We start from the raw sequence: 26,688 nt of genomic DNA on the forward strand, positions 1-26,688 counted from the left end.
AATGGTGACGTGTTAAATACTTATTTCAGCCGCTGTATATGTGTTTCGGCCTGCCACGATAGCAAATCTTTTAGGACGATATATCTTCCCCAAAACTTTTACAATAAAAGATCTTTTCTTTTTTTATGCCACTGATATAACAATGGAGCATAATAATTCAAGTACATCCTTTTTAAGAACAATTAACTTTTAATTTTCAAGAATACTGCACATTGGCACTGTAATGTAGACATATGTTATTGATCAAAGATATATTATTATCAACCAGACCCAGGCTCTGTTCACAAAAATTGCTCTGAAACAAATATTAAATATCTGCCTCAGAGGTATAGAGTCATTCACCAACTAAAGAGGCCCAAAACAATGTCTTAAAGCCTGCCATATCTTAATGAATAAAAACTTTTTTTTTTTTTTAAATGTATGTACTCGAAAGCATTTGGGCATTGTCACGGTTTTTAAATCAGCTGTCATACATTTTAATGTCAATTATTATTTAATTCTTTTTATTTATTGTAGGACTGTTGTTGCGTTATGTACTGTATAATTTCTGCTGCCTGTACACCTTCTGCGGCCTCCTGGCTTTTGAAAAAGGGATTTTCTCTCTCTAGCTTTTACCTGGTTAATAAATGAATTAAACATTTCAAAAATAAGCATCCATCCTTAACCCTTTCTTAATCCATAAATTAATTTCAAGAAGAAGCCCGTCAAGGGGATGGTCGATCTGATCAATGGAATTTTCCAGTTTAATTCGACTATGTTTGGGATTTTTCACAATTTGGACTGTTTTTATATGTCATCGAACGAGACTTTGAATGGAACCAACTATTTCCTTGGACTGATGTCTTATGGTTCACTTTGGTTTTCATCTCGAAGGATTGGGCTGAAATGTTTTACCTCATTTATGAGTGAGTAGATATTTCACAGGCAGTTCGTTTTTGTGATCTTTTGTTTTTATTTTTATGATTCGAAGCTTGTAAGCCCTTATAAAAAAAAAAATGCCCCTTTTATTTTAAGAATGCTCGGCACTGTGTTGGCAGACATACAGTAACACTATACCAACAAAGCCTATAATCATTTTACTCCGATTCTTGAAGGGTTATTTCGGCGATAACGGAAATGAATAACGGGTCCTGACTGTCGTAGAAAGATTGTTGAATTATCCTAGGTCAGTACCAAGTGCAATAGATCATTAAGAGAAGGAGCAGCTTTAAAGAAGCGCGATTGGAGCTTCGTCCGACATCCGCTAAGGCACTGTCGAGGCGCGGGCTAACTTAAGCGGGGCTGGCGTTTCACTGGTGGCTGTTAGAACCTAGGTGTATTTTTCGCGACACCGGCTTAAGCAAGCACCCGTCACCGTTTATGGTCCATTGTGTAATAACGCGTGGATTATGGGGAGCTTTCACCCTTTTAACGGGGAGCCAGTCAGGACTCCCTTAGTACCATAGGTGCCTATCCCAGCTGACCTCGGGTGAAAAGCAGACTATACCCTGGAATGGTTGCCAGTCAGTGATGGTACTAATGGCATTATAAGCAATGGTGTTACGAGTGTGCATTACATTTTTCAGTGAAGCGCAATCTAATTAATATCTTTCCAATCATGATAACGCCATTATTGTTACTGCCAAATTATGCCGAAAATTATTTTAATCATTTCAATCAATCCCTTAAACGAGAGGCAGTTTCTTTCTTTTTTTTTTGTAACTTTTCTTATTGGTGAGGGAGCATGAGAGAACACTATAAGTGATGACCATCGGCTGAAGTACAGTCAAATTTCATTGTAAGCCAATCAGAGGTAGAGTTGGGTGTTCTTGACAAAAACGTGAGCAAAGATGGTTACACAGAAGCACATTCAAAAAGTCGACACTAGTGAGTTGTGAAGACAGGAATAAATATGCAACAGGAATGGTGAGCCCGGGTAAATATTGGGGTTGGGCATTGTTTGAATTTAAGCAGTTCTGGTTCCTAATTTTTATTCCAGTTCCAAACGATGCCGATTCTTTAACGGGGCTGTGTCAAAAAAGTGTGCATGGTTTAAATAAAAGGTGTCCAAATTATGAACATCCATTTTCTTAGCAGCCTGCAGCCTAGACTAAAATGAACATTTGAAGCTGGGTTCTTTATAACCTGTATCAATATCAAACCTATGAACTGAAAGGCAATGTGTGTGGAACTAACCCAACTGACTTAATGTTCATTAATGTTTCGGCTAAAAGTTAAATACAGCATTGTTAAAATACTTATTTGCGACTGCTTTATCACATCAAATGGTTTATATATGTAAATTTTAACTTGATTTCCTGTTTTAAGCTTGTACCCTTTTATTTTGAAGGGTACGCACCGGAACTCAGCATTTTGGCACGGAAAGTAACTTCGTACGACACCGGTGAATTCTGAAAACAAAAGTAAACCTAGACGGCAAGAAAAAGACGAATAAATCGAACCAAATGTGAATTTTGTCCCAGTTCAAGTGTGATGTAAAGTTGCTAGTTAGACCTTTGGTGAAGTTTTAGCTCAATGTTAAGCTTTTTTTTTTTTTTTTTTTTTCCCCCAGTCATTGGCTCTTATGTTGGTTTCAATACTAAAATACAGTGGGTGTGGAAAGTATTCAGACCCCCTAAAATGTTTCATTCTGTTATATTTCAATAATTTTTTATTTTTTTCCCTCATTAATGTACACACAGCAAATGCAGCCCTATGGGGGGCACAAGTCAGAGCAAACTGTAGGCCGGTCCCAAGCCCGGATAAATGCAGAGGGTTGCGTCAGGAAGGTCATCCGGCTTAAAACCTTGCCAAACAAATATGAGCGTTCATTCAAAGAATTCCGTACCGGATCGGTCGTGGCCCGGGTTAACAACGTCCGCCACCGGCGCTGTCAACCTGCGGGGCGCCGTTGGAAATTCAGCTACTGTGGGTCGAAGTCGAAGAAGAAGAAGAAGAAGAAGAGGTGGAAAGCGGGATGTGACCTAGAGGTGAAAGAGAAATTCTGGAAGGAGCTCGACGAAGTAGTTCTGAGCATCCCAGACAGAGAGAGTCGTAATTGGTGCAGATTGTAATGGACATGTTGGTGAAGGTAATAGGGGTGATGAAAAAGTGATGGGTAAATACGGCATCCAGGAAAGGAACTTGGAGGGACAGATGGTGGTAGACTTTGCAACAAGGATGCAAATGGCTGTAGTGAACACTTTTTTCCAGAAGAGGCATGAACATAGGGTGACCTACAAGAGCGGAGGTAAAAGCATGCAGGTGGATTACATTTTGTGCAGACGATGTAATCTGAAGGAGGTTACCAACTGTAAGGTAGTGGTAGGGGGGAGTGTGGCTAGACAGCATAGGATGGTGGTGTGTAAAATGACTCTGGTGGGGAGGAAAATTAGGAAGACAAAGGCAGAGAAGAGAACCATGTGGTGGAAGCTGAGACAGGACGAGTGTTGTGCAGCTTTTCGGGAAGAGGTGATACAGGCTCTCGGTGGACGGGAGGAGCTTCCAGAAGACTGGACCACTGCAGCCAAAGTGAACAGAGAAACAGGCAGGAGAGTACTTTGTGTATCTTCTGGCAGGAAAGGAGAGAAGGAGACTTGGTGGTGGAACCTCACAGTACAGGAAATCATACAAGGAAAAAGGTGAGCTAAGAAGAAGTGGGACACTGAAAGGACCGAGGAGAGGCGAAAGGAATACATTGTGATGCGACACAGGGCAAAGGAAGAGGTGGCAAAGGCCAAACAAGAGGCATATGATGACATTTATGCCAGGTTGGACACTAAAGAAGGAGAAAAGGATCTATACAGGCTGGCCAGACAGAGGGATTGAGATGGAAAGGATGTGCAGCAGGTTAGGGTGATGAAGGATAGAGATGGAAATATGTTGACTGGTGCCAGCAGTGTGCTAGCTAGATGGAAAGAATATTTCGAGGAGTTAATGAATGAGGAAAATGATAGAGAAGGGAGAGTAGAAGAGGCAAGTGTGGTGGACCAGGAAGTGGCAATGATTAGTAAGGGGGAAGTTAGAAAGGCGTTAAAGAGGATGAAAAATGGAAAGGCAGTTGGTCCTGATGACATTCCTGTGGAGGTATGGAAGCATCTAGGAGAGGTGGCTGTGGAGTTTTTGACCAGCTTGTTCAATAGAATTCTAGTGCGTGAGAAGATGCCTGAGGAATGGAGGAAAAGTGTACTGGTGCCCATTTTTAAGAACAAAGGTGATGTGCAGAGCTTTGTGCAATTATAGAGGAATAAAGTTGATGAGCCACACAACTGGAGTTATGGGAAAGAGTCGTGGAGGCGAGACTCAGGACAGAAGTGAGTATTTGCGAGCAACAGTATGGTTTCATGCCTAGAAAGAGTACCACAGATGCATTATTTGCCTTGAGGATGTTGATGGAAAAGTACAGAGAAGGTCAGAAGGAGCTAGATTGTGTCCTTGTACATCTAGAGAAAGCCTATGACAGAGTACCCAGAGAGGAACTGTGGTACTGCATGTGGAAGTCTGGAGTGGCAGAAAAGTATGTTAGAATAATACAGGACATGTACGAGGGCAGCAGAACAGTGGTGAGGTGTGCTGTAGGTGTGACAGACGAATTTAAGATGGACATGGGACTGCATCAGGGATCAGCCCTGAGCCCCTTCCTGTTTACAGTGGTGATGGATAGGCTGACAGATGAGGTTAGACTGGAATCCCCGTGGACCAGGATGTTTGCAGATGACATTGTGATCTGCAGTGAAAGCAGGGAGCAGCTGGAGCTTAGTTAGAAAGATGGCGGCAGGCAATGGAAAGAAGAGGAATGAAGATTAGCCTAAGTAAAACAGAATATATGTCCATGAATGAGAGGGGTGGTGGGGGATGAGTGAGGCTACAGGGAGAAGAGATAGGATGGGTGGAGGACTTTAAATACTTGGGGTCAACCGTCCAGAGCAATGGTGAGTGTGGTCAGGAAGTGAAGAAACAGGTCCAAGCTGTTGGAACGGGTGGAGGAAGGTCTCAGGTGTGTTATGTGACAGAAGAGTCGCTGCGAGGATGAAGGGCAAAGTTTATAAAACAGTGGTGAGGCCAGCCATGATGTACAGATTAGAGACAGTGGCACTGAAGAGACAACAGGAAGCAGAAGATGTTGAGGTTCACTCTCGGCGTGACCAGGTTGGATAAAATTAGAAATGAGCTCATCAGAGGGACAGCCAAGGTTCGATGTTTTGGAGACAAAGTTAGAGAGCGCAGACTTCAATGGTTTGGACACGTCCAGAGGAGAAATAGTGAGTATATTGGTAGAAGGATGATGAGGATGGAGCTGCTAGGCAAGAGAGCTAGAGGAAGACCAAAGAGAAGGTTGATGGATGTCGTGAGGGAAGACATGAGGGCAGTTGATGTTCGAGAGGAGGATGCAGGAGATAGGCTTCCATGGAAAAGGATGACACGCTGTGGCGACCCCTAACGGAAAAAGCCGAAAGGAAAAGAATAAGAATGTACACACAGCACCCTAAATTGACAGAAAAAAACGGAATCGTTGACTTTTTTGCAGATTCATTAAAAAAGAAAAACGAACTATCACACAGCCATAAGTATTCAGACCCTTTGCTGTTACACTCATATATTTAACTCGGGTGCTCTTCATTTCTTCTGATCATCCTTGAGATAGTTCTACACCTTCATTGGATTCCAGCTGTTTGATTATACTGGTTGGACTTGATTAGGAAAGCTAGAAACCTGTCTCTATAAGACCTTACAGCTCACAGTGCATGTCAGAGCAAATGAGAATCATGAGGTCACAGGAACTGCCTGAAGATCTGAGACAGAATTGTGGCAAGGCACAGATCTGACCAAGGTTACAAAAGTATTTCTGCTACACTTAAGGTTCCTAAGAGCACAGTGGCCTCCATAATCCTTAAATGGAAGACGTTTGGGATGACCAGAACCCTTCCGAGAGCTGGCCGTCTGGCCAAACTGAGCAATCGGTGGAGAAGATGCCTAGGTGAGAGAGGTAAAGAAGAACCCAAAGATCACTGTGACTGAGCTCCAGAGATGCAGTCGGGAAATGGGAGAAAGTCAACCATCACTGCAGCCCTCCACCAGTCGGGGCTTTATGGCAGAGTGGCCCAACGGAAGCCTCCCCTCGGTGCAAGACACACAAAAGCCTTCATGGAGTTTGCTAAAAGAAAAACACCTGAAGGACTCCAAGATGGTGAGAAATACGTTTCTCTGGTCTGATGAAACCAAGATAGAAATTGTTGGCCTTAATGCTAAGTGTGCAAGAAAACCAGGCACTGCTCATCACCTGTCCAATACAGTCCCAACACGTGAAGCATGGTGGTGGCAGCATGATGCTGTGGGGGTGTTTTTCAGCTGCAGGGAGAGGACGACTGGTTGCAATCGAAGGAAAGATGAACGCGGCCAGGTACAGAGATATCCTGGACGAAAACCTTCTCCAGAGTGCTTAGGACCTCAGACTGGGCCGAAGGTTCACCTTCCAACAAGACAATGACCCAAAGCACACAGCGAAAATAACGAAGGAGTGGCTTCAGAACAACTGAGCAATTGAGCATCTCTGGAGAGACCTGAAAATGGTGGTCCACCAACGTTCACCATCCAACCTGACAGAACTGGAGAGGAGGAATGGCAGAGGATCCCCAAATCTAAGTGTGAAAAACATTTTGCTCAATCTGCAAAAATTCATTTTTTTCTGTCAATATGGGGTGCTGTGTGTACATTAATGAGGGGAAAAATGAACTTAAAAGATTTTAGCAAATGGCTGCAATATAACAGTGAACAATTTAACGGGGTCTCAATACTTTTCGGACCCACTGTAAACGCTAAAAACCATCAGTGCAAATGTGCAAGTCACCGTTTCACTTGTTAGCTGCCTCAATGTTAGCATCGACGTATTTTATTGTTTCCCTCACCCAGTTTGACTTGACTGAAGTTCCACGCGGTGGAGGCTGAGGCTCGGAGCGGAAGGGAGCGTGTCAGACTTCACATCGTGAAAGCCTCCTTTGCACAATATAATCTTATTCCAAGTGTTGTACTGAGGAGACTGGTCCAAATTATTATTTTTTTTAAATATAGTTTTTTTACCCAAGTTAAGACACACTTTTGTTTGCTGCCACCCAGCCATCCATTTTCTGTACCACTTATCCTCACTAGGGTCGCGGGCCTGCTGGAGCCTATCCCAGCTCTCTTCAGGCAGTGGCGGTGTACACCCTGAACTGGTCGCCAGCCAATCGCAGGGCACAACAAACAACCACTCGCACTCACATGTATGGGCAATTTAGTCTTCAATAACCTACCAAGCATACCTGTGAGGCAGATGTGCTAACCAGTCGGCCACTGTGCCGCTTCAAACAATTGTACGTATGCTAATTTAACAAATCTTAGCAACTCAGCAGTTTTAGGGGTTTTGTTTGTTTAAAACCTTTGTTTTGTTTCACAATCTAGTGAGGACAAGCGGTACGGAAAATGGATGATGGATGGATGATGGACAATTGTTTGAGACTTCACTTTTATGTCAAGATGCCAAACAGAAAAGAGGAGACTCAAACTTTTTTTTTTATTTTTCTGGTTAGGCACTTTATTTGAACACCTATAAACGTATTTACTTGCTCTTATTTTGAAATTCACAGCCCTACGTTTATTGAGTTTAGTTTTGACCCGCATGCTGCCCGATCTCGCCCGATCTCGGAAGCTAAGCAGAGTCGGTCCTGGTTAGTACTTGAATGGGAGACCGCCTCATGGCATTGAGCGCTCTAACTAATTCACTAACTTATATTTAGTAAATGTGAGAACACACAGTTGTGCCCATATGTTTGATTACCCGGGCAGAATTTGTAAGATTTTCTTTAAAGAAAACATAAACGACCAGGTGAAACACATTTAATTAGATTTTTAATGGGATTCAAATTAAACTGTCAGGCACTTCAGAAAATCGCAATCATTATACAAAACATAACCATAAAGAAAGTCATGATGGTCCTTGTTTAGTCATTAGTGATAATGAAAAATAAAAAAATTCTGCCAGGCTATGTACACTTATGAGCACAACTGTACATATCAGCAATCATACGTATTTGTTTAGTTCTGTGTTACTTGACAATAATAAATGCCAAAAGGTTTTTGGATTTGACTGAGTTATTGATTACAAGCAGATGTGGATGGACTAAGCAGGCTACTTAAATATATATCACAATAAATAGACACAAGATGATCTTCCGGACCTTCAAGAAATGTTCTCAATCACTTTAAACATTTTAGTTGAATAGTCCTGCACTACAAAATCATTGACCTTCTTAGAATATTCTTTCAAACATATTTGTGAATCAGGCCCAATATACAGTATCTTTTCATTCCTCACCTCCATCATCAAACAGCCACCAGACATCAACTGTGCCCTTCCCTTGTTTCTTCTGGAACTGCTGGCTGGCCTCCAACAGTCTCTGGTCAGACACATTCAGCGATACGGTCATGTTCTTCTTATCTATAGAGATGGTTGCCAGACACATGCAAGTACATGACACCACATGGAAACAACAACAAAAAAAAGGTCATTTAGATGACAATAGGTAGATCATTTAAGGGGTGGTTTCCAACCCCCCAAAAATAACATATTTTGTGTAAACAACTAAAACACAGATTAACCATCTCAACAGTAAAATTAAACAAAGCACCTCCTTGCTCATCAATCATCATCGAGTCATCTGAAATCCAACTTTTCGCAATACACAGAACAGATACTGTATCAATAGCAAAGAAACATCAACATTCTACAGCACAAAACTATAGAGAAGCTGTGAAGAACTGCCAACACTAAGCCGGAGACACATCATCATCCTCAGCACCTTCAGACGTAACAGTTGCAGAGAAGAGAAGAGAAGAAAAGCAGCAGACTGAAGACATTTGGAAGAAACAAATGTTGGCACATAAAATTGGGTTAGGTTTTAGGCACTATAGCACAGACAGGTTGAAGGGGTGATCTTGTGCTTGAAATTGGATAGCAGGAAAGCAAAGGTTATCTATCAGCTAGTTAGTTATCTGTCAAGCAGAAACGACAATCAATTATCATGGCAGACAGCAGAGAGCAATACCATGTACAATGATAACTTGACTTCTGAGTGCCCCAACCTTGGAATTTGAATGATTTTCTTGCTTTTGTCATGAGCCAAAATTGTATTCATGGGTCCGTATGACTGCACAATATGTCCAGTTGTGCTCATAAGTTTACAAACCCAAGCAGAATTTGTGAAATATATTTTCTCTTTTCTCTCTCTACGACTGATGACTGAACAACAACCATCATTAATTTCTACATGGTTACGTTTTGTTTAATCATAATGCTTTTAATCATAATGCTTTTCTGAAATGCTTGACAGTTTAATTTGAATCCCATTAAAATAAGGTAAATAAAAAGAAAGTATTACGTTCAAATAAAGTGCTTAATTTAAGAATAATTATTTGAAAAAAAAATACAGATAATACTTTTTGTTTTGATCATATGGGTAGAAGCAAAATCGTGCATTCTAAAAATGCATTATACAGAGGTAGAAGGGTTTTCCAGAGTTTTGAGGTCAACTTTGGGGGTGCGTATTATACATGGGTGCGCATTATACATGAGAAATTGCAGTATTTCTTTACATTATCTTATATGTTTTACATTGTACAGTGTTGATTGTCTTTTATCAAAACAAAACAAAAAATGTGGTGGTTTGTGGGGGCTGAAACAGATTGATGGAATTTTAATTAAATTCAACATGGAAAACTGATTTGATATACAGGCAAATTGAGTTATGAGCTTGATCACAGAACAAATTAAACTTAAGTCAAGGTAGCACTGTAGTAGGCCAACTAATGGTGATTTTAAAAAGGTATTCGGGAATTATTTCGCTTCGTAAAAAGGAAAGAAAAGAGATGAACAGTACAAATAAGAAAGCGTTATGCTGTGAAAGAAAGACATAAGGCCACTCATTTAAGTGGATATCCTGCCTTTTTTCAACAGGGGCTGGGATGTAGCTTTGCCATCATCTTCATCATCTGGGAAATGTAAGACAAAAGGAGAAAAAATATAACTTATTTGCAAAGTTGATTTGCTTGCCATTAACTTGAAAAACTTCAACAAACAATAGAACACAAACAAAATATACATCATGCCCAGTCCTGCTGCGTGAAAGGTAGTTATGTGGACCACTACTCTACCAAGATATCATCTAAGGTTGTATTTATCTAGACTATTTTGCTGATGTGGGAGTAAGTCACTTATGTGTAAGGCACAAGACTCAAGTCTTATCCTTCAAGTTTTAAACAAGTCCCAACTGTGAGGGACACAGAGTGAGAGCGAACGGGAGAGCGACAGAGAGAGAGAGAGTGAGTGAGTGTATTCACACCACGAAAGTCCTTTGGACCCCTTGTTTGGTCCAGACCAAAAGCGAACTTTATTTTATTTTTTCTTCCTGTGCGGTTCGCATTCACATTGTACATTTTACATGCAAACTATAATTTGGAAACAAAGCCATGCGTGTGACGATCGTTGCGTCTATTAGACAGAACTGACGAGGGCGGGATAAAGTAAAGGAGCCGGAAACGCGCGCTGCATTTCTGTTCTGCACATTATTGAAGTTGCAAAAATAAAGGATGGCGTAAGCCTGGCATGCAGCATCTATTGTTCCTGTGTTGAGCCTCCAGTTAATATAATGCATGCAGCCTCACTAACATAACGAGCATCTCGAGTTTCGCAACGTCCTATTTCTAATTTTAGAACGTCGTCGGCAAATGCCTGCTGCAAATGGAAGGAGCAGAATTCACTCTGAGCCACAACATGCAAGGAGTGTTGCTACCCTGGATCAGACTAGAAGACAAATTTGGTGTTTCACGATGCCTCTATGTGAGACTACTGCCATAAAATCTTGGTCAGACATGTGGATTGAGCTGTCATTTTTTTTCCAGTGTACTTCTAACAATAGCAGCGACAATAACATCTGCATATAAAACAATAATTAACGGTCCAATGAAAAAACTCCCAGAGAATTTGGCCCGTGACTTGCCAACCTTGATGTAATTTGGTTGTCAGGCCGCGGGAGACGGGGTGGGGGTGGAGGCCCGCTACCCATACACCCTCCCTTTGGGACTGGTCGGGGTGCTTTGGTTGGGCTGGGGGAGCGCCTTGGGTGGTATCCCCCTGGCTGGGTCCCCTGTGGGATGGGCTCGCTGGTTTGGCTCCCCACTTGGGGATGGAAGGGCCTGGGTCCACCCCTCCTCAATGCGCCAGCTCAGCAACTCCGAACACCAGTTGACTTACATGCATGTGATATGGTGTTCATTCTCTAATAGGTTCCACAGGCACGCTAGAGGCTTGAATTGCTTATGCGGGACAACTAACAATTACACCTTTTTATTAAGATATGAACTCATAGGTTCTTACAGGTGTTTAGACACTATAAAAGCATCCCACCCCGCCACTCACCAGTAGCGCTGCCTTGCTCATTTCCCACATCCTGTCCTGTACTTTTCTGTCCTCTCTCATCTTCTCCTATTTGACTGCTGTAACGTTATTTGTGGTCAAATAGCTAGACTGTCTAACTATTGTTCTGCTGTGTTTCGCACCCCTACTGACCTTGTCCGTTCTGTCCCTCTGTCTGTCCACTAAAACCCTTACCGGGCTGCATTTTCAATAACATCAGAATCATTAAAAAAAAATTAAATAAGCAGAGAGAGTATTTCAAACTCCCCTGTTGCACAGCAAATCTGTTGCAGCACAAAAGGTATACAGATCCAACATTCTGCATTGCCATGCAGCTGAACAGGTCAGGTTAAAAAAAACAACAAAAAAAACAAGATGCATCATGCAGACAGAGCACTCCTCAGCTCCATTCTGATTCATGGCTTACATGACGGAAATGTAAAAATGGCAAAAGGAATATTTCACCCCTGTGTAAACGAATAAAATTCCATTTGGTTTCGTCTTATTTATTTCGACTGAGGTGTTTATCTGGAGCGTTTTCATTCGGTTTGGGCTTCTAAACCGATTATGATCGTAATAGAAGCCTCCACGTAAACCCTATTGACTTGTTGGGTCAGATCGAGGCCTGGTCATATTCATATTCGCACCACAAACAAACTGCACCACGTCCGTTTAGAAGAGGACTGAGACCACCTCAAAAAAGGAGATCTCGGAGCGGTTGTTTGGTGCGCACCAGGATTCGCTTGTGTGTACTCACACATGCACACTGGACAAAACGAACTCGAGTTTGTTTTAAGCGTACAAAATGTGGAAGGTGTGAATACACCCTGAGAGAGAGAGAGAGAGAGAAAGAGAGAGAAGAGAGAGAGAGAGCAGCAAGCCCGTGTAATGGGAAGAAGGTTCGAGACAGCAAAGTTCTCTATCGTTGTCCTTGCTGTGGGCAAAAATGATTTTCTTTCAAAAACAAAGCAAATAAAACGCGAGGTTTGTCAGAAAAGTTCCATAACCGGTGTTACAAAAGCTATATTCCAAACCCAAGCTACAAATTTCCACCTTAAATGTTGGCCAGACGATTAACCAGCATGTCTACATCGAGATCTTGCGGCGTTTGCTTTGTTCACTGGCCAATAAGAGGAGAGATTTGTGGCAGAAAAAACGCGTGGCTGCTTCTCCATGACACCACGCCTGCTCACAATGCCCTGGGCATCTGGTAGTTCCTGGACCGAGAAGAACATCACTGTGCTGTAGCAACTTCGCTCCTCTTTGCTCTTTTCCAGCTCAAAGGTCATCAAGACGTGGACGGCATCAAAAATCTTTCCAGGAGAGCATGAAGGTGTGGCAGAGAAGGCTGAGAAAGTGTGTCACAAGTCCTAAAATTGGCAAGTAATGTCTGATTCGAGTCATGCGACTCTAGTCCCCCACCTCTGATACTGGAATCTTTACAATTAGAATAAAATGCGCATCATTGGTAACACTAGAACTTTTATTTTGAAGGCCAAAGTGGCCAGCAGGGTCCCAATCTTCCCACAACTTGGTGTGACTGTCGTGTGCACTATGGGCCATATTCTCCTGTTTGTGTGCAAGAATAATGTGATGTACATTGGTTCAATAAAAAACAGACACATGCACATATTTTGACCATATTTAAAATGGCATTTTGTTTTTCATACATCGGGTTAAGAAGTGCCCTCTCTTATGTGGACCTCCCTGGTACCGTTAATTGCTGTTGATGATATACTATACATTACTGCTTGAATGACTGAAGTATCAATATTTTGATTTGATAATTGATTTTAGAGTATAAACATCTGGTATCGGAGGTATCAATATTTCAGTACCAGCTGGAATGAGCACTGAGAGTTAAGTAATGAAAGGAAAAGAATGCGAGTCTTGCGTAATATAAAACTCAGCTATTTTTGTTCCATTTGGCAATAGCCTTTTTTTAATCAATTAGAATCTTGTCATTTGGCAATATCGTTGTACCTTGTCACTTTGTGACGTTAAAAAATTAAGAAAATAAAAAAGAAGATCTGAGCTTTTTCACCAATGCCGATCATCTGAAAATAACGGGCCCAATGTCCAATTTTCCGATCCAATTCCTTTTTTTTTTTTTTATGATAGGCGGTGACCTACGAGCCAACTAAGCTACAGTCAATACAGCAAACCTCATACTGTCATACCAGAAACCCTTCACCCTTTTAATTAGAAAAAAAAAAAAAACATCAGTAACAAAACATTGACTAAAAAGCTACAAATGAACTAGTACAATGCTAAATGCTACAAATTGCCTTTTGGATATGTAAGATAATGTGTAAAAATTTTAAATCTTTGGAGTTACACAATGGCTGCTGTCACAGCGTTGACAAAATTGGTACCAGTCTCACTAATATGCATGGGATTCAAAACCATTTCCACCAAGAGTTTTAAATTAGTCCATAAACTAAACAAGACATCACCAAACGTCTGCCAAAGTGAACTGAAACAAATGCTTCAGACGAGGTGCGAACAAGTGTGATCACATCTTACCTTTCTGTATAGCTGGACTGTTTTGGAGGCTTGTAGCTTTGGATGACAGCTTGGATGAATCCCCATCAGAGTTTTTGCTGGTGTCAATAGACACAATCACATCTTTCATCCCAGAGGACTTCTCTTGGGAGGACAGCACATCATCTGTTAAAAAAAAAACAAAAAAAAAACGAGTTAAAAGACACATAAATTGAATTTAATCCACCGAGATGCCTGAAAGTGTACGGGGGACAGCAATAGAATATGTACAGTATACACACAATATGTATAGTGAAGGAAAACAGTTTCCGACAATCTCGTACCTTGCCCATGGATATGCGACACATCCAATCCCTCTTTTAATCGTAAAATAACAGCACCATACTGAAAGTCGAAGGCATCACTGAGAGAGGAATACAAAAACAAAATCGGGAATTGAATAGGTGATCGTAAAACAATTACGAGAATCAAATATGACAAGTTTTGTTCTCATATTTAAAATGTGTAAAAACTAATATTGAACGATACATTAACAATAATTGAACAATTTAGCAAGCTTGGGTGAGGGATTATTATTATGTGATGAGTAAAATGGCTAAAACTTACTGGATCATACTAATGTACGTCTCCACATTCATCATGTCACCATCTCTCCAATCGTTTTTGAAGCCAAGCACAAGAGTGTTGGGCTTTAGACGGCCCAAGCCTGCAGCCTAAAGGGGGATGAAAAATCGAGCAAAGTAATACCTGCCATTTCAATACAGAAGTTTCACCACTTCTACTGAAGTTAGCATGTCCTTGATATTTGACCATTTCTATCTGATGAATCAGTCTCCGTAGGAACAATACTGTTTAAGAATCTCACAGCGAGTAAAAAACAATTATGAGCTGAATGCCCTTCTCTTGGAGGCGGTGATTCTTATTCACAACAGCTTCACGCTCTGCTGCAAAGAACATCCCATCTTGAGGAAGCCAACAGAATCACAATTGGCAAAAAGCAGAGACGTAATAATGAGGTCACAAAAAGTGACTCCCGTCATGCTTGAGCTGCGCCTGGAAATTCTGTCCATAAAGGTTTTGAACAGAATCACTGACTGAGGGCAGCGGACACCAACCTTCGCCGGAAATAAATACGATTTACTACCGAAATTATTGACCAAACTAACACCGGTTGTACAGGAACTGAAATCCCCGTATCAGGGGACTGAGAGTGTATGTACACTTGGTCCACTGTTTCACACCCAGGACGAAAACTAAACTGCTCGTCCTGAATCAAAGATTGGACTTTATGACCATTTTTCCAGAAGCCCACTTGTGATGTTACACATTGATGTTGGACCAAAGGCCTGGCTCTCAGTCCGCGCGCTAATTCATCCAAACGTGTTCTGTTGGGTTGAGGTCAGAATTGTGCAGGCCAGTCAGACAGAGCGTATTAAACATGAGAAATTACGGTACCATAATCACTGCCACTTCAAATTTGAAAATATATTGAGTCAAACATGTATGCAGCAAGTCCATAATAAATGAGCTAACTTTTAAATACTATCCATCCATCCATCTTCTGAGCCACTTCTCCTCACTAGGGTCGCGGGCATGCTGGAGCCTATCCCAGCTGTCATCGGGCAGGAGGCGGGGTACACCCTGAACTGGTTGCCAGCCAATCGCAGGGCACATAGAAACAAACAACCATTCGCACTCACAGTCATGCCTAAGGGCAATTTAGAGTCTCCAATTAATGCATGTTTTTGGGATGTGGGAGGAAACCGGAGTGCCCGGAGAAAACCCACGCAGGCACGGGGAGAACATGCAAACTCCACACAGGCGGGGACGGGGATTGAACCCGGGTCCTCAGAACTGTGAGGCTGACGCTCTAACCAGTCGCCCACCGTGCCGCTTTTAAATACTAATGAATTTGAAATACTCTTATTAACTGCCCGTCCTGGAGCCGTCACCTTATCGTGGTGGAGGGGTTTGTGTGTCCCAATGATCCTCGGAGTTAAGTTGTCTGCGGTGTCACGCCCTGGGTAAGGTCACCCATGGCAAACACGTCCTAGGTGAAGGACTTGACAAAGCACGCTGAAAGACCCCTTATGAGGAGTACAAATATTGGACCTCATTTTCCCTCGCCCAGATGTGGGTCACTGGGGCTCCCTCTGAAGCCAGGCCTGGCGGTGGGGCACGACGGTGAGCACCTGGTGGCCAGGCCTGCCCCCATGGGGCCCAGCCGGGCAAAGCCCGAAAAGACAACGTGAGTCCCCCTTCCCATGGTCTCACGACCTGTGAGAGGGGCCAAGGGGGTCAGGTGAGCTGTCCAAAGTCGGGGAACTTGGTTTTGGCGGTGTTCTGTTATTGGACTTCTGTGTTCGTCACGAATTGTTCATAACGAACACCATGTTCAGACATACAGTAAGGGTGTCCATATGTGCACTCGGACCCAGGACACCCTAGGCCGCAGTTCAATGATCGACTTTGTGGTCGTGTCATCGGACTTGCGGCTGTATATCTTTGACTCTCGGGTGGAGAGCGGGACGGAGCTGTCAACCGATCACAACCGGGTGGTGTGTTGGCTCCGATGGTGGGGGAAGATGCTGGTCTGACCTAGCAGACCCAAACGTAATGTGAGGGTCTGCTGGGAACCTCTGGCAGAGTCATGTGTCATGAGTTTCAACTCACCCTCCTCCACCAGAACTTCACCCACATTCCGGGTGGAGGTGCGGGACATTGAGTCGGAGTGGACCATGTTCCGCACCTCCATTTTTGAGGCGGCAATTCGCAAACCCGTTGGTAGACACTTCCCAGTGGAGAGGAGGGCCCGTCTGGAAGTCGATTCTCAGATTCAGGAGGAGAAGTGTTGTTTTAGTCTTGGTCGGGGAACACTGGACCAGCTCAGACACCCTCAGAAAGCTGCCCTTTGTCACCGTTCTGTTCATTACCTTTATGGACAGAATTTCCTCTGCGTCTTTTCTCTGTGACCTTCAACTCTCAGACATAAAATTTTATTAAAATTAAATTGGCCTAATTTCTTTCTTTGTTTTGGCCTCCAACTTCAACCAGGCCCATCTCCACCTGCACTTAATGCCTGCTTAAACCTGTGCCACATGAATAACATCCTCCTCTTTAAGCACTCATTCTGGAAAACAATTGACTAAAATCATTGTCTGTTTCACTTCATTTTTCACTATTACCAACTTCAAAGGCTAATCACAAATGCATTCCCCAGGAAAATATAAGGTACTGTATTTTTTCTGTTTTTATTGGCCATTTCTGAATTTTAAATTAGTTCATTCTGTGTTGTGACATAATCCCGAACATCGCTCCGTGGCTTAATACATTTAACATTAACATCCGTAAATTAATTAGATAATTGTAGGCACGTTTCCTAATTAATACAAGATGTACTAGCGGATCAGCTCTTGTCGCCAATGTTACGTGTGCTTCGCAGTTCTGCTGGGACCACAACTAAGGTCACGAACCGCAGCACCTCAACGCGAAAATACAAAAGACCAGTGCAACAAATACGACACTGGCTAATCTGAGCAAAAACGTTGCTTAAACATAAGAGTAACAAGAGAGGATGTCCGCTCCAGAGGTGGGTAGAGTAGCCAAATATTGTACTCAAGTAAGAGTACTGTTAGTTGACAATCATGTGACTCAAGTAAAACTAAAAAGTAGTCCTCCAAAAAATTAAGAGTAAAACGTATACAGTGCAATAATTACTCAAGTAGTGAGTAAATATCTTCCTATTTTTTTCCAACCACAGCATGAACATCAATGAAATAAAAATAAAATAAAATGTGAATGTGCAAATTCTGATATTGCTGTGTGTGTGTGTGTGTGTGTGTGTTTATGCACAGCCAAAAGTACATCATCTGCAATTTACTGCAAGGTGTTTTCTCAAGTTATAAGTGGGCTGAAATATCCACCTTTGGGCAGACAGTGACAGACAAATACTACAATAAATGAAAACTGTTGTTTTTGTTCGTCTGAATATAAACACGAGTCGCGCGCCGTTGCCTTCACAGTAACGACGACCTTCCCAACATGGTGGCCACGTAGGCACGACAATCAGCAGAGCTGGCTTATCTAGTGTTAATACCGATGTCCGGGAAGCCCAATGGAAGACGTTGTGTGAGGTCATGTGAATTTCTTGTGTCGTTTGATTGGTGAACTAGACTTAAACGTCACTCCAGTTCTCTCTCGCTCTTGTACAGTGAAGGCGCTTTTTTGCTCGCTCTGCTTGCTTTATTTCTGTTAACATTTTTTCTTGCTGATAAGCTTGTTTTTTTTCTAAAAAAAAAAAAAAAAAAAAAAAACTGTACTTTGTTTTGTAGATACAGTCAGTTGTTGCTATATTCCAATATTTTCTGATACCCTGTCACCATTATGCATTATGTGAGCGTGGCCTGCTAATTAGCACAAGCCTGCTATTAGCAACAAGACCAGCAATCAAGATGCCTCCCTTTTCCACTGAGGATTATCACGGACTGCTGCAGAGGATGTCAATCCTGGAAATGAAAATCCACCGTCTTGAAGTGTATATGGATGTAAATGGACAGTCGGGGAATGAAATCACTCTAGCGATGTCTCAAAATGGCAGCCACTTATCTCAACAAATAAGACGGATGTGGACTGTGGAAACGGTCATGGACCATCGAGCAGTTCTCCCTGGAATTTACTGGGAGCAAAGCCCAAAGAACATCTAAAAGGGAGGACACAACACCAGCAGATTACCGAGGAATACGGCTGGCATGCGTTGCGAGCTGCTTCAACCCCGAGTGAGCGGCCGTGGACAGTCGCTACAGCGAAGGGCAAGAAGAAAGGACGTGAGTCAATGCAAAACATTGACATCAGACTTACAAATACATTTGAGCCACTTTTACAAGACCCTGGCCAAGAATGTTCATCCCCCACCACCCCTGAAAGGTATGAAGCTAAATTATACAAGAAAAAAATGGCACCCCAAACGTTAATAGTTGGTGATGGAGCTGTCAAGGATGTGAAACGTTTTTGCAGTGAGCAGAACACCAAAGTACTGTATTTTACCAATGACATGGTGTCTGATATCTCTAAAAAAAATCCTGGAGATCACTAAACAGCACCCAACTGTGAAATGTGTCATTATACACACACGGGCCATGGATGATCTCAAGCGGCAATCAGAGGTACTGAAGCAAGAGTTCATTGATCTCCTAACAAAAGTGGAATGTTTGTATGCTGTGGTTTTTATTAGTGGACCTCTCCTACCTGTACGATTTGGAGATGAACGTTTCTCTCGGCAGAGTCAATTAAATCAGTGGCTCAAAGAAGACTGTTTCTGTCTAAGTAGACAAGGGGTTAAGTTATTAACGACAACGACGACATTTTTACGGTGTACGTCATTCAGCGGCCCAAAAAGAAAACATTGGCTTTGGTGACACGGTTGAAGGACAAAAAGATACAGTTGTTCCCAAACAATCGGAGGAACAGGAGATAAGGCGACACAAGGCGCAGACGGATTCATCAGTGTCATCCAAACAATCGGAGGAGCGAATGACATAAGATGAGCAAGCATGTTGAATCTCCCACATCCCTCCCTGCCCCATTGGAGCAAAGCCCAACGCAAAACTCACTCTCTACGAGCCTAAATTCTCTGCTTGGTGTGACGGACAGGATGAAGACTATTGTCCATATTGGAATCCAACGCACACCACGCCATGATCTTCCTCCCATCCCCCCTCGGTTGAAACCACCGTCCACTAAGGTGCGAAGGGCTCCTCCTCCACCCATGAAGAACCTTATCTGTGAATCTGACTGATATATGCGGGTTCTTTTCCAGAATAAGTCAGACCCCTATGGAGATCAGGCATTTTTGATCCCTGTAATTACAAGGGACAGAAAACTGGTCAAAGAAATACAGCACAAAAAGTACAACTACCAACTTTGTGAGGATAAAAATGTGAATCTATCAAACCATTTTCTCCAGTTATCTCTGCGAGAGGAGCTCTTTTCAATATCAGGTCACTGGGTAATAAATCAATGCTGATTAATGACATCATTACAACCTATGATCTGGACTTTTTGTTCCTAAATGAAACATGGTTAGCAGAAAGTAGCTGTGATACCAGTTTAAATGAGGCAACACCAGCAAATTTGTGATTATATGAACAAGTGTTGAATAAGGAAAAAAGGCAGTGGTATTGCTGTTATTTTTATGTAGGCTTTACACGATCAGGATTTTTGGGGCCGATCACCAATCAGCGAGTTGAAAAAAACAGTAAACGATCTCCGATCCGATCACAAGATGGAGGAACGTGTCTATTTAAATGACCTGTTCATTTACTGTGTATACTTGTGTACTTAATGGCTCAAAAAATTATATTTACAATAAATAATGTATCTTTGTTCATCTATTTATGCCAGTGAGGCATAGTGACGGACAGAACAAATGATAAATTGTCTTCTATTAGATGGCAGGAAGTACATATAGTAATTAATGTATTCACTTTTTGTGACATTTTTGTTTGTTGGTGTTCCGTGAGATTTTTCATTCATCCATTTTCTGAGCCGCTTCTCCTCACTAGGTTCGCGGGCATGCCGGAGCCTATCCCAGCTATCATCGGGCAGGAGGCGGGGTACACCCTGAACAGGTTGCCAGCCAATCGCAGGGCACATACAAACAAAGAACCATTCGCACTCACATTCACACCTACAGGCAATTTAGAGTTGTCAATTAACCTACCATGCATGTTTTTGGGATGTGGGAGGAAACCGGAGTGCCTGGAGAAAACCCACGCAGGCAACGGGGAGAACATGCAAACTCCACACAGGCGGAGCAGGGGATTGAATCCCGGTCCTCAGAACTGTGAGAAAGACGCTCTAACCAGTTGTCCACTGTGCCGCCTGAGATTTTTCAATTGTAAAATTTGTTCCTTGGCTCCATAAAGGTTGGAAATCACTGCTCAAGTCAGATCGTGTATTCTAAACAGTCAGGTCAAACCAACATTACATGACAGAAATAATGGGTGCTAACGTACTGTAATTAAACTACTTTATTTCTAATTAAATTACTTCACCCACACTGACACTTTAGAGCATGATTTAACAGAGCCGCAGCATATTTACGTACAACCATCAGTGCTACCAGTAGCTGGCTAGGCTACATAACGTTTTGTTGCCTGCTTGCGATGCGTATCGTATTAAAGGTATGTGAACATACCTCAAGCAAGCCTGAAACAAACATCCTCTCCTGTCCAGCACCGGTGACCACCAACACACGTTTTTCTCCATTTTGTCCGTATAATACAAAGTCGGCATGCTCCACTCTTGTTGTCGTCACCACGGTAACGTCACATCCGGTCACATTTGAGTTGAGAAGATAAATCCCAATGATCGTAAAAAACGGGATGCCGTGGTATCGGAATACAAGATTTTATTGCAGTAGTCTGACATTTGTCTTGCAAATTTGTCTTGTAGTCTCATCCGGGCACTACATGTTGTCTGTTCCACACCGCCGACATGTTTTTTTTTTTAATAACTTTATTGGCCGTCAGATATTTCCAATACGACGTCAAAAGGCTAAAAATAAACCAGCTTTTGGATTAAAATATACTGTGCACAATGGCGACGCGGAGTAAATGTCTTTTGCGGAGCCGATTAATGTCATATCTCTGTTTTTAGTTAAAGGTGACCCAAAGGTTACTTTTCAGAACTGGTCTCAGTTATTTGTACTGACTACAACGATTTTGTCATAACGGGAGACTTTATCATTCGTGTTGACAACAACATGGACATTTTTTTGAAAGAACTCTCTACTATACTAGATACATTTGACCTCTTTCAACATAAGAGTCCAACCCACACTCAAAGTCACATCTTAGACCTGGTCATTTATAAGGATGTTTAAATTCTATCAATTGACACTAAGGATATGGCTATTTCTGACCATTTTTGTGTATTGTTTTAATAACAGATTTACAGATTCTTCCAAAAGTTCAATGTCTATTAAGAAAAGGTACATAAATGAGAGTACTGCCACTAAGTTTATGGGGACCATTGTTGTGCCACAAACTGTGAATGCTGAGACAGTTGAACTTTTGGATAATTTCACCTGTAAAATCTCAAAAGTCATGAATGCTGTCACTCCTATTAAAACTAAGACAATTAAGGCGACCTAGAACACCGTGGAGGAGCACAATAATGGTAAAGACATCTAAATCAAAGAGTAGGAAAGCAGAATGTAATGTAGAAACAAATTGACTACGACCTCTACAGACAAAGTCTTTGTAATTTTAACCAAGGGTTAGTCAGGGCGAGACAGCAACACCTTTCTGAAATCATCAGTAAGAACTTCAACAATACTCGCACTCTGTGTGTTGTGGTTGACAAGCTCACAACCCCCCGAATCAGATGGCTCCAGAACTCCTTACAGCAGATAAATGCAAAGAATTAGCTTATTTTCATGAAAAAAATACAATTAGGTTAAATATTAGCACAAATCAGCAGACTGATAAAATGATACTACATCTGAAGCCACCCAGCAAAAACTCTATTACCATGTCAGAATTTGATACAGTTGACCAAAAAACCGGAGAGAAAACGGTTCAGCAGCTGAAACCATCAACAAGCTGTCTTGACTCAATACCATCTGACTTTTTCAAAGCTATTGCAAAGTCTGTGCTAGCTGATTTGCAGCAAATAATCAATTGCTCACTTCAGTCAGGCGAGTTTCCTAAAGCTCTTAAAGTAGCTGCCATTAAGCCTGTGCTAAAAAATTTAACGCTGGCCGTTTCCATGTTAGCAAGCTATAGACCCATCTCAAATCTCCCTTTCATAGCCAATATTGTTGAGAAACTCAGCAATTTCTTGAACTTAAATTGACTTTTTGACAAATTTCAATCAGGTTTCCGAACTCATCACAGGCCAAAATCTGCTCTTATAGTGCTAAATGATATAAGGTTGAATACTAACTCAGGAAAGGTGTCAATTCTGGTCTCGTTGGACCTCAGTGTGGCTTTTGATACGGTAGATCATAATATACCGCTGAACAGATTGGAAATGTGGGTAGGACTAAATGGAACAGTCCTTAAAAGGTACAGGTCCTACCTGGAGGAAAGGAGTTATTTTGTAACCATTGGAAGTGTTCAATCTCATTGAATGGCAATGACCTATGGGGTCCCCAAGGCTCAGTTCTTGGACCCCTCCTGTTCAGCCTGTATATGCTACCCTTGGGTCAAATTCTTCAGAACTTTAATTTTGACTATCATGGTTATGCAGATAACACAGTTATATCTCGGAGTGTCTCCAGATGACTACAGTTCAATTGAGGTGTTGTGTCACTGTCTAAAACAGATAACTGGATGAGCCAAAATTGTCTTCAACTAAACCACAATAAAACTGAGAATTGTTTTTGGCACTAAAGAGAAGAGGATTGCTGTTAGTAAATACCTCTTTAAAAACCAAAGACCAAGTCCGAAACCTTGGTCTTCTGATAGATTCCGACCTGAGGTTCAACAGTCATATCAAATCAATTACTAAAACTGCTTTCTACCATCTGAAGAACATATCCAGAGTGAAGGCTTGCATGTGTAAAGCAGACCAGGAGAAGCTCATCCATGCTTTTATCTCAAGTAGACTTGACTATTTTAATGGTCTTCTGACTGGACTCCCTAAAAAGAGCATTACACCGCTGCTGCAGCTCGGGTTCTGACCAGAACAAAGAGTTCAGAGCATATTACTCCAATTCTAAAGTCTTTAAACTGGCTTCCAGTCAGTTTTAGAATAGATTTTAAAGTTCTGTTACTGATCTATAAATCACTGAACGGTTTAGGTCCTGAATACATGAATGAAATGATTATAAACCCAGTTGGGCTGTGAGATCGAAAGACTCAGGTCAAATAGTGGAGTATAGAGTCCAAAGCAAACACTGTGAAGCAGCATTTAGCTGTTATGCTGCAAACAAATGGAATAAGTTGCCAACAGAGGTGGCGTCAGCCCCAAGTGTGCATGTTTTTAAGTCCAGGTTAAAAACTCTTATTTTTTCCCCATGATTTTTTGAGCATTTCCACTTTTAAATGATATTTCTTGCACTGTATGCTGTTTTAATTGTATTTTTATTTGTTTTAAATGTTTATCAGCAGTTTTTATTCCATTGTTTTAAATGCTTTTAATCCTGGAAAGCGCATTGAGTTGCCTTGTGTAGGAAATGCGCTATATAAATAAATTAGCTTTAATTTGTTTACCACTTAAATTGGATTGGAGCAAACAGCGCCCAATGCAGAAGTTGAATTCGTAGTCTTGTGCACAAAATAGTGGATAAATAAGCAATAATTGATAAAGAAAAGTAGCGAGTGACATTGACATCATTGTAACAGAGTAAAAGTACTGTTACTTCTTAACAGCAGAAGCAGCGGAAGTGATTTTTCTGGTCTCGTCAACTCCTGTGACTTATCCAAAGCAGGTCCCGACCGAGTGCACAGGCAGAACCTCAGGCTGATGCACTCACATATTAGTCCGCCGCGGAGTAATATTTCGAAATTACACCTGTGTGTGGATGGTGGATATGTGGAATGGATCGAGCTGCCAGCGTTCAAGGAGTATGAAACAGCCTATGACGACAGCGACGGCAGACCATGCTGATTTGTATGTATGAACTCTCGCTGGAGCGGTTCACAGCAGTGTGTGAAACAGCTGGGAGGAAAATCAGCACCTCCAAATCTGAGGCCATGGTCCTCAGTCGGAAAAAGGTGGAGTGCCCTCGCCGGGTCAAGGAAGAGATCCTGCCCCAAGTGGAAGAGTTCTAGTATCTTGGGGTCTTGTTCACGAGTGAGGGAAGAATGAAGCGGGAGATCGACAGGCGGATCGGTGCAGGGTCTGCAGTGATGCAGACTCTGTATCGGTCTGTCCTGGTGAAGAAAGAGCTGAGCCAAAAGGCAAAGCTCTCTTTTTACCGGTTGATCTATCTTCCTACCCTCACCTATGGTCACGAGCTACGGGATGTGACTGAACGAACAAGATCGCGGATATAAGCGGCCAAAATTAGTTTCCTCCGCAGGGTGTCCAGGCTCTCCCATAGCGATAGGGTGAGAAGCTTGGTCATCAGGGAAAGCCTCAGAACAGAGCAACTGCTCCTCGCATCGAGAAGAGCCAGACGAGGTGGCTCGGGAATCTGGTTAGGATGCCCCCCGGATGAGATGTTCCACGCACATCCCACCTGGAGGAAGCCCCGGGGACGACCCAGGACACGCTTGAGAGACTATGTCTCCCGGCTGGGCTGGGAACACCTCGGGATTCCCCCGGAAGAGCTGCATGAAGTGGCTCGGTAGAGGAAAGTCTGGGCTTCCCTGCTTAAGCTGCTGCCCCCGCGACCCGTCTTCAGGTAAGCGGAACAAAATGGATGGATGTGATTAACCAAATCACTACACACATACAGTAGATACATTTTATAGCTTATGAGGAGATGCCATGACAAACATTTGCTTTTGATAAAAGTTTGAGTTAATTGCTGGAAATATACCTTTGTAAAATTACAGCTGACTAACCTCACTGCAAAAGTTTGTTGCGACTTGCTTCATAATTTAGTGGCAATGTCTTCCTACCTGAAGGAGGTACTGGCTGCCCTGCCGCATGTCTTCTGCAAACACTGGTGTATAGAAAGCCTTTGTTTCATTCTTCAGCAGCCATCGCTGATACCGGGACTGGTCTGTTGCCAGATCTTTAAAGTTTGGTCTTCTACAACCCTGTGGGGTGGCAAAGACACGTGGCTCACATTCAGACACTAAATACAGAATCAACTGATTTTAATGCTCTGAATAATTTCTATAAATGTCATAGCAGTAACCGGATCACTTAATCATTTTTAATATACCGTATTTTCACGACCATCAGGCGCACGGTATTAAAAGGCGCAGTCTCAGTTACGGGGTCTATTTCTGTCTTTAACACATACATAAGGCTGTATTATTGAGCGCAGGTATGGTAAAACATTACCATACCCGCTACCTTAAAACATACGGCAGCATGCATGCACGCATGCATGCACACTAAAACAATGTTTTTAAAAAGGCAGCGGGAGCAAAAAACTGAGTTTGGTTGTACTTGATTGAAGTATTTAACAATGTACTCACGGTATGTACTCACAATGTACTCACGGTATTTTTATTTTTTGATCAATCCTCATCCACAAATCCATCAAAGTCCTCATCTTCTGTATCCGAAACGAACAGCTGGGCAAGTTCTCCATCAAACACGCCGGGTTCCCTCTCGTCATTGTCAGAGTCAGTCTCGTTGCCGGGGGGCTGTTCAGCAATGATGCCGGCTTTCGCGAAAGCTCGGACAACAGTCAAAGCAGCTACCTTAGCCCAAGCATCCACAATCCATTCACATATGGTGGCGTAACTCACCCGGCGTAGCCTCCCAGTCTTAGTTGCACTTGTTTTTTCACAGCGGCTTTGAGATGGGCGCGAATGCAGTCACAGATCAACAGGGACGGTGACGCGTGGATAAAAAACTTCTGGTCTCTTTACGTACACCTCACTCAGCCACTTTCTCATTTTCTCCTCGTCCATCCAGCCCTTTTGATTGGCCTTAACGATGACTTCAGCCGGAAACGTTTCTTAAGGCAGAGTCTTCCTCTTAAAACTCACCATAGGTGGCAATTTCAGTCCATTACCGTGGCAACCAAGCACAACAGTAAAAGCCGACTTCTCGTGCTCCGTTGTGCGTATCGCTACCGTGGTGGTCCCCTTCTTCTCTACAGTGTGGTTCACCGGGGCTGTCGAAAG

The 26,688-nt window shown here is 42.4% G+C and overlaps 1 protein-coding gene across 3 annotated transcripts in view; it reads right to left on the reverse strand.

Moving 5' to 3' along the window:
- slc12a2 (solute carrier family 12 member 2) overlaps positions 1 to 26,688 on the reverse strand; it is a 108,088-nt gene that overhangs the window by 17,300 nt on the left and 64,100 nt on the right. For 2 of the 3 annotated variants that reach the window (XM_061698319.1, XM_061698321.1), the window contains exons 17-22: positions 25,504 to 25,644; positions 14,537 to 14,643; positions 14,254 to 14,333; positions 13,952 to 14,095; positions 9,955 to 10,002; positions 8,330 to 8,452 (exon numbers count right to left, since the gene is read on the reverse strand). In XM_061698319.1, coding sequence (XP_061554303.1) covers positions 8,330 to 8,452; positions 9,955 to 10,002; positions 13,952 to 14,095; positions 14,254 to 14,333; positions 14,537 to 14,643; positions 25,504 to 25,644 — 643 coding nt within the window. The remainder of the gene's footprint in view (positions 1 to 8,329; positions 8,453 to 9,954; positions 10,003 to 13,951; positions 14,096 to 14,253; positions 14,334 to 14,536; positions 14,644 to 25,503; positions 25,645 to 26,688) is intronic. The other variant, XM_061698320.1, reaches the window with a different exon arrangement.

The sequence above is a fragment of the Phycodurus eques genome, chromosome 15 (genome assembly GCF_024500275.1).
Source record: "Phycodurus eques isolate BA_2022a chromosome 15, UOR_Pequ_1.1, whole genome shotgun sequence".
Lineage (NCBI taxonomy): Eukaryota > Metazoa > Chordata > Actinopteri > Syngnathiformes > Syngnathidae > Phycodurus > Phycodurus eques.